Source organism: Camelus ferus, chromosome 19 (genome assembly GCF_009834535.1).
Source record: "Camelus ferus isolate YT-003-E chromosome 19, BCGSAC_Cfer_1.0, whole genome shotgun sequence".
NCBI lineage: Eukaryota > Metazoa > Chordata > Mammalia > Artiodactyla > Camelidae > Camelus > Camelus ferus.
Window position 1 is genome coordinate 21,290,292 of NC_045714.1, and position 16,112 is coordinate 21,306,403.

Below are 16,112 nucleotides of genomic sequence, written 5' to 3' on the forward strand. Positions count from 1 at the left end.
ACTCAAGTTAGTCCACAAGCGTCTGGATCCAACACAACTTGTAATTTATCCTTAATGATGTATAAATATAGATGCAGATCAAGATAAAAGAAATACTCCTTTGATTGAAAGCTCCTATTTCTGTTTCCTGATGTGAGTCTTCTAAACTCACCTTCTAAAATGAGACACAGTTAGAGTGTTTCCACGTGTCGGGCTGTAAGTCCTGACCTTGACAGGGATGGTACCGTGGGTACCAGGCGGGAGTGCCACGTGCCTTAGCAAATCCCGTTCCGTTGTCTGGACTAAGCCTTCAGAGGTGGTGTGGTACTAGCCCCATGTCCCTTCTCTGCACAGGGAGCCTCACCTTCTGCAGAGGAACACAAGCACGTCTGGGCTCTTTGCCATGATTGTAAGTGGCACCTGCCCACACAGGTTACCTCTATGCCCAGTTTCTCATGACATGGCTCGTATTTGAGAATGTCACAGATCCTCGCCATCTCTGCCCCAGACCCCCGTTTTCAAACTGCTGGGTTACAGTGGGTACTTGATGCATAAATAGCTCTAATCAGAACTATCCTGTGGCACGTGTGGTTGAAAAAGAAGGACTTAGAAATACGGGCTTTGCTGGAGCAGAGGAAGGAGAATTAACTAATTTTGTTAAATCTGATAAAAGCCCAGGTTTGCCTGTATTTTAGAAGTAAAGCTTGGATGTTTGGGAGATCAGATGGCAGTCCTGAGGTCTGACCTTGTCATAGTTAAAGCACATACTGAATTCAGCCATCTGGCATGTAATTAGAGCATTTAGGAGGAAATGCTGACGGCTCCCTGTAGAATTGGTCCATCCCGTGCCCTCTGCAGTGCCGACAGCAGTCGGAGTGGCTGTTAATGCTACTTCCTATTAGTTTCCTTAATTTGCCCCTTTTGAAGGAGACAGCCTGCCGAAGAGAAGATGCTAATCTGCACATTCAAAACGTAGCCTGTGTTCTGTCTGCTTCTTTTGGCTGAGGTCCCAACTGTAGTGTTTCCCCATCAATGGAAAAACAGTGTATTTGTTGACACAGTACATTGTTTCACTCAAAGTTACCAGAAAAATATTTCTTTGTATCTTATTTTAAAGGATGGTATTTCTTATGTGTAGAAATGTAATCCAGGTTGCTAATTACTCACTTTTCCCTGACCTTTTATTTCTGAATAGAACCACTCCACGGTGCATTTAAAATTCCTTGACGTGTCCTATGACTTTATCAAGATCCGCTGCAAGACGTGCTTCCAAACATACAGACTTTCCTGTTTCCTTACCTCCAACTGTGACATGTCATCAGCTTCCCCTTCCAGGTCTAAGAATCCTCTTTGCCACATGCCAAGAAACTGACTGATTCCAAAATAAATAATTTCATAGAAATTTAAAAGCTCTCATAAGTAATAGGATATAATATGACACAGTATACATTTACTTGCCTACCATAAAACTCAAGATATTCAAAACACAGCTACTTTCAAATAAAAAATAAATTCAGGAGACATTTATGTTAGTTTTCCTTCCTGCTCAGTAGAAACATAGCTGAGAATGTCAGGAACCTTTCATACTGTATCCTGAGAATTCAACGTTTCTCATCAAATTGACTTCAAAAAGTAATGTCTACAAGTTACGTTGCAGCAGTGATTTGATGGAAACACATACTCTTTTGATTTTTCTCTATGCTTTTGCTCAGATGTCTTCGAATCCCTGGCTTATTCTTTGTAATTCATTTCTGCAGGTGTTCATTTCTCTACACCTGTTAATTTTTAGTCACTGTGCAGTCAGGTGAGATTGAAGTGAACTGTGGCCACAGGCAACAGTGTGAGACTCTGACAACGTGCAAATAATGAACAGTAATGTCCTCTTCAGTTATTCTTCACTGTCTGGCCCTGAACGGGACAGTGGCCCTTGTATACCACCCAGAACCACCTCTTGAGGTCACGTGCATGTCCTGGTGTGTAAAGGGCTGTCCTGGATCTAGGGGGCCATGTAATGTTGTAAGATCCAGTTTCTCCTGGATAACTGGTCTCTACAGAATTCATAAACCCAGTTCAGTTATCAAAGGCAGTAATTTTTTTCTTTGAAGGATTTATGAGCCTAAGCTTCAAGCAACTTTTCATTAGCAATCAATTTCACAATTATTTATTCTTAGAAATAGAGAACTTTCTAGTCTTAAAATGCCGATGTAATAACCAGACCATCAGTTATAGTCTTAACCCACTTAGAAAGCTGACACAGAAAAACAGAAAGTTAAGGTAATGTTTGCTAACTTTAGAATATGGTCCACCTAGAGTAGAAAAACCAAATCTTTGTTTAAAACTTTGCAAATACTACTGTATATAAAATGGACAATAAGGTTCTACTGTACAGCGCAGGGAACCGTATTCAACACCTTGTAACAGCTTAGAATGAAAAGGAGCATGTTCACCTGCATAACTGAACCTCTGTGCTCTACACCAGAAACTAACAACATTGCCAACTGTACTCCAGTAAAAAAAGAAAAAACCTAATGCAGCTGAGAAAAACTGAGACAGGAGGGAAGGGGGCAGGGCAAACCACTGAAGGAATGACCCAGCTATTGAGGGCAGGACCAACTGGTTAGAACCAGGATGGCGGAAGCTTTGGCCTCCAGTAGACCTGGAGCCTCTTGGCTCACCCGGTGGCACCGTGACGGTTCCCAGGCTGACCGTAAAAGCTCATAAAGTGGGTGGGGGCCCGATTCCTAGGAATCCCCACCCCTTCTCCAAAGTAATTGGAACAATCCTTCTGCTCATTAGCCTGTGAAATTACCGAGCCCATGAAAACTAACAACTCTGTGCCTTGTGGTCGCCCTCTTTCTTGCCTTCTGAGATGGTCCACACTCTGCCTCTGGAGTGTGCGTCTCCTAAGCCGCTCTCCCTTCTGAGTGAGACGGGCCACACCCTGTCCACGCAGTGTGTCTCTCTCTAAATAAACTGGCTTTCACTTTACCACGCCTTGTTCTTGAATTCTTTCCTGCGCGAGGCAAGAACCTGTTCTCCAGCCACAACACTAAGAGTCTTAGAGGTTACAGACACTTTGTCAAAGGTGCCCGGTGCTGCTGGCCCTGGCCCGGTGCTGGCGATCAGTGAAAGCCCGCGATGTCTGACTGCGCGTCCTAGCGGGAGATGCCAGTGGAAAAGGCGTTGGGTGGTCACAGTTAGGTCTCCATCGCTTGGTTAACAGCGTACCTGGGCGGTTTTGACTGCTCTTTTTCCTTAGTAAAATTTACGGCATTTATATAGCAATGTGCACATTTCTTTTTTCACTCAGTAACTGTCTAATCCTGCTGCAATTACCAGTTTGCTTGTCCCACAGGGCGGGACTGTGCCTTGTTCACAGCTGGGTTCCTGTCACGTGGATGAGGTTCGGAAAACTCCCCGCCCATTTCTGTAGATGGTGAAATGGAGGCGCAGAGAGAGTGGGCGACTGTGACTCAGAGACCAGATCCTGTGTCTGCTCCTCTGCCTCTGAGTCCATCAAGTGAACACCACGTGGAGCCCACGCCCCTCTTGTGTGATTGCTTCAGGGGGTAGGCAAGGGTCGAGTTTCAGGACCGAGTGTGTTACACACGTTGATATTGTCATGCACTCCTTTTTGAGGTCCCGTTAATACACATGATAATACACGGTTCCTATTGATCGAAGGGGGACAGTCACTGCCCTTCTTCCTTCCTCCTTTTCTCCATTCTTGCCTCTTAGGACGGAGCCTGTGGCTGTGCAGAGGTGGCTGCCGTAGGGCCTTTGGGTGAAGCAGGTAGGGAGGATCCAGGGCCCTCCCGAGGTGGAGCGAGTGGGTCTTGACTTCTAAACTGGTGTTAGCAACTGTTGCTGAAAATCCCAGCAGCCGCGTCCCCCCTCTGCTGGGGTGGTTCTGCTTCCGGACCCCACGCCTCTCCCCTCGCAACTCCAAAGGCACACGTGCGCTGCACCCAGTGCATTTCCCAAGGGACCGGGTCACATCTGGAAAAGAGGTTATGTTCCTGCTTGAAAAATATAGTTATAAGCACCCCACAGACTTTCAGAGTTAAGGCCGCAGAGCAAGGACTCCATGGCTAAACCGTGGGTGGCCTTTGAGGTCAAAGACATTTCTTAAATCTGTTTGTTGAAAATAAATAGAACCACTGGATTATTTCTCTGTCTTTTCACCTTCAAATAGATAAGCACATTCCATGTTTTGGGAAATGTTTACTTTTACAGTGATTTAGAAATATACTCTTGTGAATTGAAAGGTCTTTGGCAATACACATGTTGAGAAGCTCTCTTTTTAGGCGTTTGCACTGTGGTTTTTGACACCAAGGACAGCTGTGCAGAGGTACCATTGCAGGAAGATGAACAGCTCCTGTTTTGGGTAACCAGCCACACAGTGAACGAGTAAGATACTGTAAAAGGCTTTGGTGACTTCAGATCATGCCGAGATGTCTGTGCCGTCCCAAGCGGCCACCTGAGACCAGTTGCATGACTGAGTGTCACCCAGAGGCCCGAGCTTTCACACACAGCACAGGGGACCTTCCTGCCACACCTAGCTGAGGGTCCAAGGTCCAGGACCCCTTTCTGCCTGAGGGAAATGCAGCTTGATGCCTGCCTTGTCTTTTTGGTCAAATAAGTGAGTTTAACTGAATAATCATGGGGTTTCTGTCCTCTTAAATTCTGTGTGCATTGAAGTGTTCATTAGCTCTTATCTTTGGTGGACAGGCTTATTTTAAAATTTCATGATAGTTGCTGAGTGAGGTGAGTCAGACAGAGAAAGTCACATATTGTATGATATCACTTATATGTGGAATCTAAAAAATAATACAAAGGAATCTATATACAAAACAGAAACAGGACTGACATAGAAAACAAACTGACGATAACCCAAGAGGGAAGCGGGGCGAGCGGGTACATTGGGGTCGGGGGTTATCAGAGGCACACGGCCATATATAAACAGATAGACCACAGGGCCCTACTGCACAGCACAGGGAACCATATTCAGTACCTTGGAATAGCCTATAATGGAAAAGAATCTGGAAAAATATATACGTGTAACTGAATCACTTTTCTGTACACATGAAACTAAAACAATATTACAAATGAACTCCACTTCAATAAACGGACAAATGAAATTTCATGAAAGCTGTGCAGTGCTGTGACCGGTGGGCCCTCTCGGTTAACCCGAGTTCGAATCCTGGTTCTACCACTTGCCTCTAAGTTACCTAAACTCTTACAAGGTACCTCCGCTCTCGGCCTTGGGCCTCTCAGCTGATAAATTGGGTTAATAATGGTTAATGCCTCATGGTGGGGAGGGGTCATGAGGATTCAATGAAACAATGCGTATCAGCCTTCAGCGCAGTTCTAGGTGACAGTCCAGTGTTCAATAAATGCTAAGTATCATTATTATTTTAATTATGTTATTACTGCTTCAAAAACGTATTATGTTTTTTAAAGCCCTAGGTGAGTGTAAGTGGTAAGGATTTTTCAGAGACTTACTCCCATTCACACTCAAGAGAACTCATTTTGAAGTTTTTTTTAAATGCATCTTCCACAGGCGCCTCAGCCTCCCCACCATCCAGACCATAAGCGTTTGTCAGAGCTAAGTTGATTATTAATCAGAAGGCGCCTCAAGAACACACCTGGGGTTCTTTTTAATGGTGGTTTAAAGACCTCTCCACTCCACCCTGCCTTACGAAAATGCCCAGAAGTTAACCATGTGTATTTGAATAAAATCTCCAGCCTTGTTGCTTTACGTGCAGCCGTCTGACAGTCTGGGAAGGAAAAAGAAGCTGTTCCGTGATCAAGACTTTTCAGCAAAGAATCTGGTTTATACTGATTTTTTTTAAACTCAAGATGTGTAATCTGCCCCTTTTTTCACTTGTTCTTGTAAATTGGAAGGAACATCAAAGCCAGACAACATTTTGAAGTGCTTTAGCCCTGCCTCTTTGGAGTGGCATCCCTAAAGACATGGTCTTTTGTCGTGAGAGAGACTCAGAGTTTCTCTTTCAAAGGGACCCGGCACTTTTCTAAATAAACCCTGCTGGTCCGATGCTCTGTTCTCTGCTTGAAGCGCGTGGTGTTGGCAGTCGAGTGATCTCCATCTCTTTGTTCTCCTCCCCAATGTGCCTTTGACAGAGGATGGTTTCTCGCTCTTTGGGAGCAAATCCAGGCGACCTGAAGGACCCCATCAAAATTAGTATTCCGCGCTACGTGCTCTGCGGGCAAGGGAAGGACGAGCACTTCGAGTTTGAGGTCAAGGTAAGTGTCCCCTCTTCACTCTTCTGGAGGGTGGAGGCCTGCGGCTCTGCGGTGCCGTCTGTCTGTTTTGTAAGGGGAGATGGAGCCACCTGTGTACGTGTTTCCCACGGTACTGGCCACGCCCTTCTTTAAATCAGTGTGTGGAAGTCTGGCCTGTAACACGTGGAGAGGAATTACCCCAGAGAAGGCGGTGGCGGGCGGGGAGGCGGGCAGACCCTCAGGTTCCATCCCTGACCGGCCCCACAGGTGTGGTCACCAGCCCCAGCCCCTCCCCCGGTTGCCCGGATTGTCCCTACTTTCAGTGTTGACAGCTCCGCACCTCAGGAAACCATTCACTGCCGGGCAAACCAGGACAGCTGGTCACCCTACCGTGGCTTAGGCTCAATTTTTTAATCTATAAAATTGGGGCCGATAATATTTCTGCTACTACGGGGATGTCAGATGCGTGAGAAGCGCTGAGTCTGGTGTTTGGTGGATGATAAAGGAGGAGTCAGAGCTGCCGCCGCGCTTCCTACTGCTGTTTCCCTTGGCGTGATTCTGTTGCTGCTCATCAGGAAGCTCTCCTAATAATCTGTTCAGGCATTACTTGATTTATACAACTTTTCAGAAAGAGATGTGCCTGTTAAACTCACATCATCCCTTTCCAAAATAATGACTTCATCATATTTCTAGTTGACTTCCACAGACTCCTAACAGCTCACTCAGTACTGCTGTCCGCCACCCCCTCCTCGGGGTGAACGGCGCATCGCACTTCTGCGTTTTCAAGGGCAGGCGAGGGCGTTGATGTAACGGCGCCGGGGAGGATCGCCATTCCTTGGCTGCGGGAGGGAGAGCTGGGAGGTGGCTTTGGTCAGGCCAAACACCAGAATCTGGAGGTCGAGTGCTTTGGACTCGGATTCAGCTGTGGTTTGCTGAGTGACCCAAACTCTTGACGTGCTCTGAGCTTCAGTTTCCTCATTGGTAAAAGAGGCAATTGGACACCACCAGTGGTTTCCAGATTTCTTCTTAGCTGAGCCCTTTCTTCAAATGATCTCTTATGAGGAAGGACCCTGTAGAAGCAGATAAGCCTGGAGCTGCTGTGGAGGGAGGAGGGCTAAGGAGACCAGCCCCCTCCCCCACCTCCCAGCACGTCTCAGGGGAGCCCCGGGCTCCAGGGTCCTACCTTGAGGCATGTGTGTCTTTTCACTCTTCCTTGAGAAACAACGCAAATAACTTTTCTAATGAAGTTTGGCGATTCTTATTTCTATATAGTGAGTTTCCCTCCCTTTTTAAAAACAAAAGCTGTGCATTAGTTTATATATTTGAGATTTCTGTTGAAAAGACATGATACCTGTGTGGTGGTGGTGGTGGTGGTTGGACTTGACTGGCCAGATCCTGCATTTTTTCATTAAAATGTCCCACCATGTCCTCGATCCAGTACGTCCACCTCATGCCCCCAACCTCATGCCTAATTCTGGTCTTTCTTTCCTCAGCCATTTAAGAGTGTGTGTGTGTAGAGTTCCGTTTGTACGTATATGATGTATTCATACATAAAGACCATTTCCGAAGGTGTGTTTGTGTTATTTCCGTATTTTTAAACTAGAGGGTAGAAACTGGCTTTCACCAGCTCAGATTTTGAATTCTCCAAAACACAGGACGCACAGCACTGGGGGACACGCAGTGATTTCAATGGGTGCATAAGTTTCCTTTATTTTAATAGATAAATATGTTAAGAAAATATAACTATTAAATTGATTTCATGCATAGAACTGAAGATGTGAATAAAGAAGGTGTTTAATTTTTTTTTAACTGGGTTGATTTAAATAAAAATTGCAAGCAAATTACAGTCCTAGCCGTATGCAGAGCTGGCCAGAATTGTGAAGATGCCCTTGTGAAGGCAAGTTAGGGAAACCAAACACAGGAAGTAGCCGGCTCCGTTCAGAATCCAGGCCCGCTTTCTCTGAGCTGATCAAAGCCCTGTCTGCAGGCGTGTCCTGCTCCTCCTGGCTTTTTGTTCTCATCCCAGGAGCTGTCCTCGTCAGCACCGGAGGTGGGCGGGGACCGTGTGTCTGGAGAATTCACAGGGCTCCCAGTAGGAAGGGCTGTCTCGTGCGTTCATGGGGAGGTGGACTGAGGGCCCCCTGTTCCGGGGGGCTGGGGGGGTACCCCAATGACAGAAGCAGCAGGGCCCAGTACTAGGAACAAATGTGATGGGAATATTCTTTCCCGCCTAGAATGAGACAAAGTAGCCAAGTTGGAACAGAAGCGTAGCTGTCGGAAAAGTGCCGGGGGAGTGTGACTCCTCCGTAACCTCGCTGGGCTCACCCCTCAGATGGGGACGAGGAAGTCCCTTGGCTGGGTTGGCGTGAGGACCGTGGGAGCTTGTGTCTGTGAAGAGCTTGGAAGTGTTCCAGCCACATCCTGAGTGCTGGACAAGTGCTTGTTATTAAAAATAAATAAAAATATGAAGGTGTCAGGAGTGAGTGAGATTGCACCCTGGGACTCAAACCTCTTAATGACTTTCCATGTGCTGTTGTGTCTTACTGAGGGCTTGGGGTTTTTTGTTTTGTTTTCCTTTTTGTCATTTATTCCCCCACAGTGTTTCTCAGCTTAAAAGTCAGCTATGCCAGCCCTTTTTGTCCCCATCACTGTATTTCATGCACGGGCAACGTTTTCTAGAACAAAAAGTCACACTCAGGGTAATATTTTGGCTGCTACTAAATTCTTCTCTTGGTGAGCCAATGGCTTTAAGAAGAGGAAGGTACACAGTATTATTTTCTTTTTTTTTTTTTTTTGAAAGTGTTCTTATTCTATTTTTTTCCTAGAGGATATTCTTTTTTTTTTCTAACATTTTTTAGAGTTATAGTTATTTTACAATGTTGTGTCAAATTCCAGTGTAGAGCACAATTTTTCAGTTATACATGAACATACTTATATTCATTGTCACATTTTTTTTCCCACTGTGGGCTACCACAAGATCTTGTGTATATATTTCTTAGAGTCTATTCTAGTTAGAGCTTCTTTGAAGGAAAAGAAGGATAGATAGACAGATAGACAGACAGACGCATACATACATACATACATAGTCTATATCCAGTTCATCTAAGGAGCCAAGCTGACTCAGGCACACACGGGACCCACCAGACACACGTCTCCAGTGGCTGAGGTGGCAGGTCCCCAAGAGCCCATGAGGACACTGGCACGTGGATGGGTGGCAGCTCCAGAAGGCTTGTCTGCCAGCTTCTCCCTCGCCCTTCCCTTCCTGTTGCCTCTACCTCCTGCCCTTTCCTACTCTCTGCTTTAAATAGAATTTATTAGTTACTTAAATTGTTCCTTATTCCTGCCCGTTTCCATTTTAGTGCCCAGTCTGGTAGCTGCAATCCTCCAGCCTGATCTGTTAGTTGCCAGATGCTCCTCCCTGTTAAAGGAATGTGCGGGGGAGGGTGCAGGGAGGGGACCTTGCGGGAAGTCAGGAAGAGAAAGGTGGTTCCCAGATGCTCATCTAATTCCCTGATGAGTCCTGAGGAGGCTCCCATCACTGGGCTTTAAAATGGGAAAAATAGAGCTTTTAATTCAAAAGGACTGTCTTTTCTGTCTTTATTTGGGGGATAAAAAACAACTTTCTTTTATGAACTAACTGTGAGAGTCAATTAGTATAAAATTTGGGGGTTTTGGTCATGTTTAATTTTTTAAATCAGCTTTGTTGAGGCATAATTTACACCCAGTGAAATGTGCGCATGTGTTAAGTGTATTTGACATACGTGTGCACCCCCTAGAGAGAGCACCCCAATCAGGACAGAACTTTTCCATCATCGCAGAGAGTTTCTCATGCTCCAGGCGAGCCCTGACCCGCTTTCCGTAACTGCGGATTACTTGGGTCTGTTTGGATGTGCCGTGGGGATGAGGCCATTTACTCTTCCGGGCCCCTCTGCCCCCGCTTCCTGTGACTGGGAGACCCATCCGTGCACTTAAGTGTAACAGTAACTTGTTTCTTTTTGTTACTAAACAGCTCCCCACTGTGTGGAGACGTTGTGGTTTGTAGGTTGGCGTTTGCTGGCATGTTCTCACCCGACAGTGCAGAAAGCTGTCATCTCCACGCCGCCCCCTCCCTTATTTTATTGGATAATCATCACTACTTCCAGCACTTTTTGGAAGTCAAGGCCATATGTTAGTGTCACCCTGGACACTGACCATTTCCAAATCCTTGCCTGTTTTCAGATTTTGCAGTTATTTTTCTGTGTGCTTTCATTTTTTTTCTTGAATTCTGGCCAAGTCACAGGCACTTTGTAAATTGGGCCAACTGTTTAAGTTTTGACAAACTTAGAGAATTTGATGGTGGGTAGACCTGCCAAGAGGCACGAGGAGGAAATGCCCAGAAAATGTGCAGTCTGGGAGCTGAAGCAGTCACATTTACAGTCAGAGAAGTTTCTCTTTATTTGGCAGAACAGAAACAAGAGCCATTCCAATTTATTTGATAAACTGTGCACACATGCATCTTTTAGAAATACTCCCCACTTGATAGGATGTAAACGTTCAGAAGGATTTGTGTGTTGGCTCCTGAGTCTCTGCTTCTTATGTCGTGATAAATTGACTCCCCTGCATGTGTGTGAGCAGAGCCGAGACAAACGGAGCGTTGCCTGAGATGCGGTCCATCTACATTCAAATATTCAATCTGTGTGCTATTTTCAAACATAAATAAAAAATGAAAGAAATAACATTGGGACTTAAAGAATCATATTTTATCCTAAGTTTGTTTTTTTTAAGCATCCCTCCTATCTCTTTGAGAATGTTGCCTTTCACTGAAAAGAATAAGAAAGAAACATTTTTTTCCCTTTCCCTGTTTCAACCCAAAACTAAACTTTTATATTGCTTTACTTGGGTGGCTGTGTTGATCTTCACAAAGTCGGTGCTGCACACGTGAGAGTGATGAACGGGGAGTGAGGTGGAGTCGCAAGCACAGAACACAAGCCGTTACCACCTTGCAGTCCATCCTTCGAATTTTCATTTTAAATTTGGTTTTCCATAATATTAATATTTCCTTTCCTTAATTTCAGAATTTGGGGGCGTTTGACATGTCTTCCCAGAATAAAATTTGTTTTAAAGGCAGTCACAGAATGGTTTGAACTGCCCCCTCCCTGTTTTTTTTTAAGTATCCATTTTTATTTGAATGGGACATAATTAAAATATATCATAATAATTACAGGGGAAAATGTGGTCAAATCATCATGGAAACAATATGTAGAAATCATCAAAATTCATCTAAAATATACACAAAAAGGAACTTCCCTTTGTGCACTTCCTGCCCACCAGCACCCTGGCCTTTCACATAACAGTGCGTGATGGAAGGCCTTTCTAGGAATGCGATCAGGGTGCAGGAGTTACGGTGACCGAGCACCCCAGAGCTCTGCCAGTTGCTTTCACGTTTTTCAGTTCATCTATAGGTCAGGTGTTGTGAGTCCGTTTCACAGATGAGGAAACTGAGGCTGGAGGGGTTGTGTGACTTAGTCAGAGTCACACAGCTAGTTAGTGACTGGGCTAAAGTCAGGACCCAGGTCTGTCTTCATTCAGAGCTTTTCATTATTCCAGTCTCCAGCGATGACTGGTATAGAGTTTGCATTCTGTGCTTTGCCTCTGAATGCCTGGATAATTTGAAGGAGAACTGCTTATAGGCTGTCATTCTTGCAATTTCCCACCATTTTAAGGTGGAATAGTGTCCCCTGTTCCTCACCTGTTTCACAGAGGTGTTAGGGGAGGGGAGAAGTAATGATCTTAGATTTGAAAGGCATCCATCTTACCAGAATCTTAGGGTCTTTGTACATTGCATCTAATTTACCTTCAAATTACTGTATAAAGTTAAGTATACTGAAATTAACGGTATCACCCGCATTGTGGAGGTGCTGAAGCTGAAGCGTAAAGAAGTCATATTTCTAGTTGTTGAGGAAGCTGAGCTCTTGGCCGGCTAGAAAGCCCCATTTGATTCTGCATCACTTTGTGGTTGTGCAGAGCACGGTGTAGCGCAGCGGTCTACCGCCAGGCTCCTTTCTGCGCGGCGCACCAGGTTCAGACCGGGTTCAGAAGCCAGAGGCTCCAGCCACTGTCTGTGCTTGTTGGTGATGCACCTGCACAGAGGATGTCTGGGGCATCTCCTGGCTGAATAATCTTACATCTGCATGGCTCTCCTCTTTCCAGCAGTCTTCACTCTCTAAACACCATAACCTCCCTTCCACGTTACCGCCAGATGGGGGCAGATGGAGGGTTGGACCTTGGTCTCCCCTTTCCCTGTGCGGCGCGCTGGCCCTAAGACCACGTCCTCCTGCCAGCGCCCATCTTCTTCCCTTAGGAATTTCTGTAGCTGGAAGAGCTGCTGGTTCACGGGGCCCACTGCAGCGGGGGCGGGGGGGTGGCACATGCTCAGTTCAGGACCTCATTACACAGTTTGAGGACTTGCATGGTTCAGATGACAGCTGTCTCCTTGCCTCCAGTCCTCTGGATGGTCGCTGACACAGTGTCTTTTCCTTTGTGTCCACTAGGCAGCAGAGCTCAGCACTCCTTTGATTTCCCAGACGGAAGAGTATATAAACTTGGTTGAAGTTTCCCTGGGGAACCAAAGAGGGAAGTTCATTGCACATCTCAGAGCAGAGAACTGGCAATACCCCCTTAGAGAGTTATGTTCTCCCCAAAGCACCAGTGTTCCCTCCCTCCCTTCCTAGATGTCCCTTGGGAGCTCCAACTGCTGTCCCCTTGCTAAGGCAGGGGTGGGGGCAGGGAGGTGCTGGCCTCAGCCCTCTTCTGTGGCCTTCATCCCCACGCCTGCACACCCCGAGGACCATGTTCAGAAACAGACTGCGCCTCAGTTAACAGGACCCACCCTTTTCAAGGCCGTGTAGAGACCACCCCTGGTTTCTTTTCTTTTTTTTTTCCTTCCACCTCTTGTTTCTTGATGTGTTTTGGGGGGAGTTTTTTTCTCACACCTACTTGCACTCATTCTTACCCCCAAATCATTTTTCACTAAAGCCAGACTCTGTTTGTAATGTATTTCATGATTCCTGAAGTGTGTTCATAGTTACGTTGCTGCATAAGACTATATTTTGCCAAAATCTGACGAAGCTTGTCTTAGTAAATATTGGTTGATATTAGACCATTTTCTCAAAACTGTTACTAAATCCAAGGAACTTCGTTGGTATATACTTGAGGAAGCTCCTCCAAATGTTAAAAAAAATAAGTGTTGTTGAAAAGACCTCTGCAAGTAACTGCTTATTTACATGGGGCCGGTTGGAGTGTTTTTCTTTGGATGAAAAATTGTTGATCCTGCTTCTTATACGGGAGATGTACACACGCAAATATGTACTCATGACAGGTCTTAAAATCAACCATCCTTAAACCAGCAAAATATGTATGTAACATAAATACGTGGAAAGCACTCAATGGAGAATTGTCCATAAGTGACTGCAGTTCATCTTGTGGACACATTTATGGTGTTTAAGTTGCGTTTGATCATTTTACGGCCCAGGAAAGATGGATTTGTATCAGCAGAACCAGCCGGTGGGAGAGAAGTAATGAATTTGCTCCTCAAAGTTACGTGGTAGCGATGCCCTGCGTCCTCAGCACTGAGGAAGGCAGTTGGGTGTCCGACCTGGTTTATTTGGTGTAGTGACCTTCTGTCCCTCATCTCTGCATCAGCACCTCATTCTGGGCCCAATTTTAATTTGGGGCAAATTAAGACTCTACTGTCTATTTCTACTTTCTGTGTAGCTTTCCCCAACCTCACGTGTGCTGTTTCCCCAGCTCTCGGTGTGAGGATGTCCCTGTGACCGAGGAGGGTTGGACCAGAGGGGGCCCACGTGGCTGCCTCACCCACTGTTTCCGTGGTGCCACGATGGTCGTCTTCCTTCATCCTCACTGTCCTTGTCTTGTTCACGTGTTGATGGACAAGTGGAGACTTCTGTGTTTTGCATACAAAGCAGGGACTTGCGGCTTCGTGATCCCTGTGTTTAACCTGGATTCAGGAGAAAATCTCAAGGGTAATGAAGTAGGGACTCTCTCTATGCCCCACTGTAAACTTGTGTTACAAATACATTGAGAATGCACCATATTCTCAGTGCACATAAAACAAAAAAATATGCTATTGTGTGACTGACTGAAATAACCTTTGATTCAGGTGGACCTCAGAGAAGCCACCAGAGCAGAGTTAGTAGAGCCAAGGTACTGGCGCCTTACCTGCTAAGTACACCTCTCAGGGAACCCCCGGCACCTGCTGCCGTGTCTGCACGTGGTGGCAGCTCAGGAAACACCCGTCCCTTCCGCGGGAGTCCTCCCGCCTCCACCCCGATCACTGCCAAAGGCCTGTTCCCTCAGAAGGCTTAAAATCTTTTTTTTTTTTAACATTTTTTTTTTATTGAGTTATAGTCATTTTACAATGTTGTGTCAATTTCCAGGGTAGAGCACAACTTTTCAGTTATGCATGAACATATATATATTCCTTGTCACATTCTTTTTTTCGCTGTGAGCCACCACAAGATCTTAAAATATTATAAGGTGGAGAGACGTTTATGTAATCAGTGTCAGTTATGTAGATTGATCAGTGCAAGATTGATTATATAGTTGATACTCTGGGACATGTTCCCTGAATAGAGTGTGAGCTACGTGCTAAGGAGTCGTGGAGGAGGGAGCCATCCTTCGGGGTGGGGGAAGGGGGAGAAGCGGGGAGGCCGAGGGAGGACCCGTACTTGGACCCGCCCTGAGGCCAAGCAGGATGAGTCCGGCCATGGGATGGGGTGGGCAGCGGAGGAGGCCGCCCAGAAGATCCATCCAAAGACTGATAGATGTGCCCTGTTTCTTAAGTGTCAGATTTTCAGTCCACTGGGAGCTGGGGTTAGAAGGGCAGCACTGGGTCAGCTGGAACAGGTCCCAGGGGACACGCCAAGGGCTCTTGCTTTGGGAGGGGAGGGGGCAGGCAGGGAGCATGAGCCTTTGTAATCCCCACATTTAACCTGGATTCAGGTGCACATCTCAAGGGGAAAAAACCTGCAACTCCGTGTCTCACTCTAAGCCTGTGTTAGACACACTGAGAACGCGCCACGTTCTCCACGAATCCCCGCCGCCGGTTTGGGGGCAGCAGCGCTAATGGGGGGTTACAGCTGCTCCAGCGGAAACCTGCATCAGAGGCCCCTCGAGATTTTATTAAAACACAGGTTGCTGGGCCCCACCCCAGAGTTCCAGCCCAAGTAAGTGTGGGTGGGACCTCAGACTGCGCTTCTAACAAGTTCCCAAGGGAAGCTCGCCGCCAGACGGGCATCTCACTCTGAGAACTGCTGGTTCAGAAATACGCGGAAGGCAGAAGTCTCTGAGATGTGTGTGTGGGTTTATTAATGTGAGTCTATTGGAATATCAACAAGGAGGCAACAAAATGAGCCATTACCAAGACGGCGTCAATAATGATCTTCATTGTTCAGTATTTGGGGGAAATTATGTACCATGTTAGCGGCTCCAGAGAGTCCCCTCCCTATTCATTAATGGTGAGACTCGGAGTCGCCAGCGTGGCAGAGGGAAGACAGGGCCCTCCGGTACCTCTATGGCCCTCGTGAAGCCCAATTCAAAGAAATACATCTACGCCCCTTGGAGAGCTCCCCCCACACCAGGCCATCTTTCTGGCTCCTCCCAGCTCCACCCTCCGTGGTGGCATCTCACATCCCATTTTGGGCACTGGGGGCTCATACTGAGAAAGCAGAAGGAGGTGCACTGGATGCTTTTGGGGGCTCTCTCGGGGGTTTTATCTTGCTGTCTTGTCATCTTGTCCCCAGAGTCCCTGGTTCTGCTGCCCGGGAAGTCACTCAGCCATGTGTGCCCTCCCCGATATTTGGTCTGGGCAAGTTGTTAGAGAAATTGGT

General features: G+C 46.4%; 1 protein-coding gene across 6 annotated transcripts in view; it reads left to right on the forward strand.

Annotated features, from left to right (window-relative positions):
• KIF16B (kinesin family member 16B) overlaps window positions 1-16,112 on the forward strand; it is a 243,920-nt gene that overhangs the window by 178,611 nt on the left and 49,197 nt on the right. For all 6 annotated transcript variants that reach the window (XM_032461798.1, XM_032461797.1, XM_032461800.1 and 3 more), the window contains one exon: window positions 6,124-6,246. In XM_032461798.1, coding sequence (XP_032317689.1) covers window positions 6,124-6,246 — 123 coding nt within the window. The remainder of the gene's footprint in view (window positions 1-6,123; window positions 6,247-16,112) is intronic.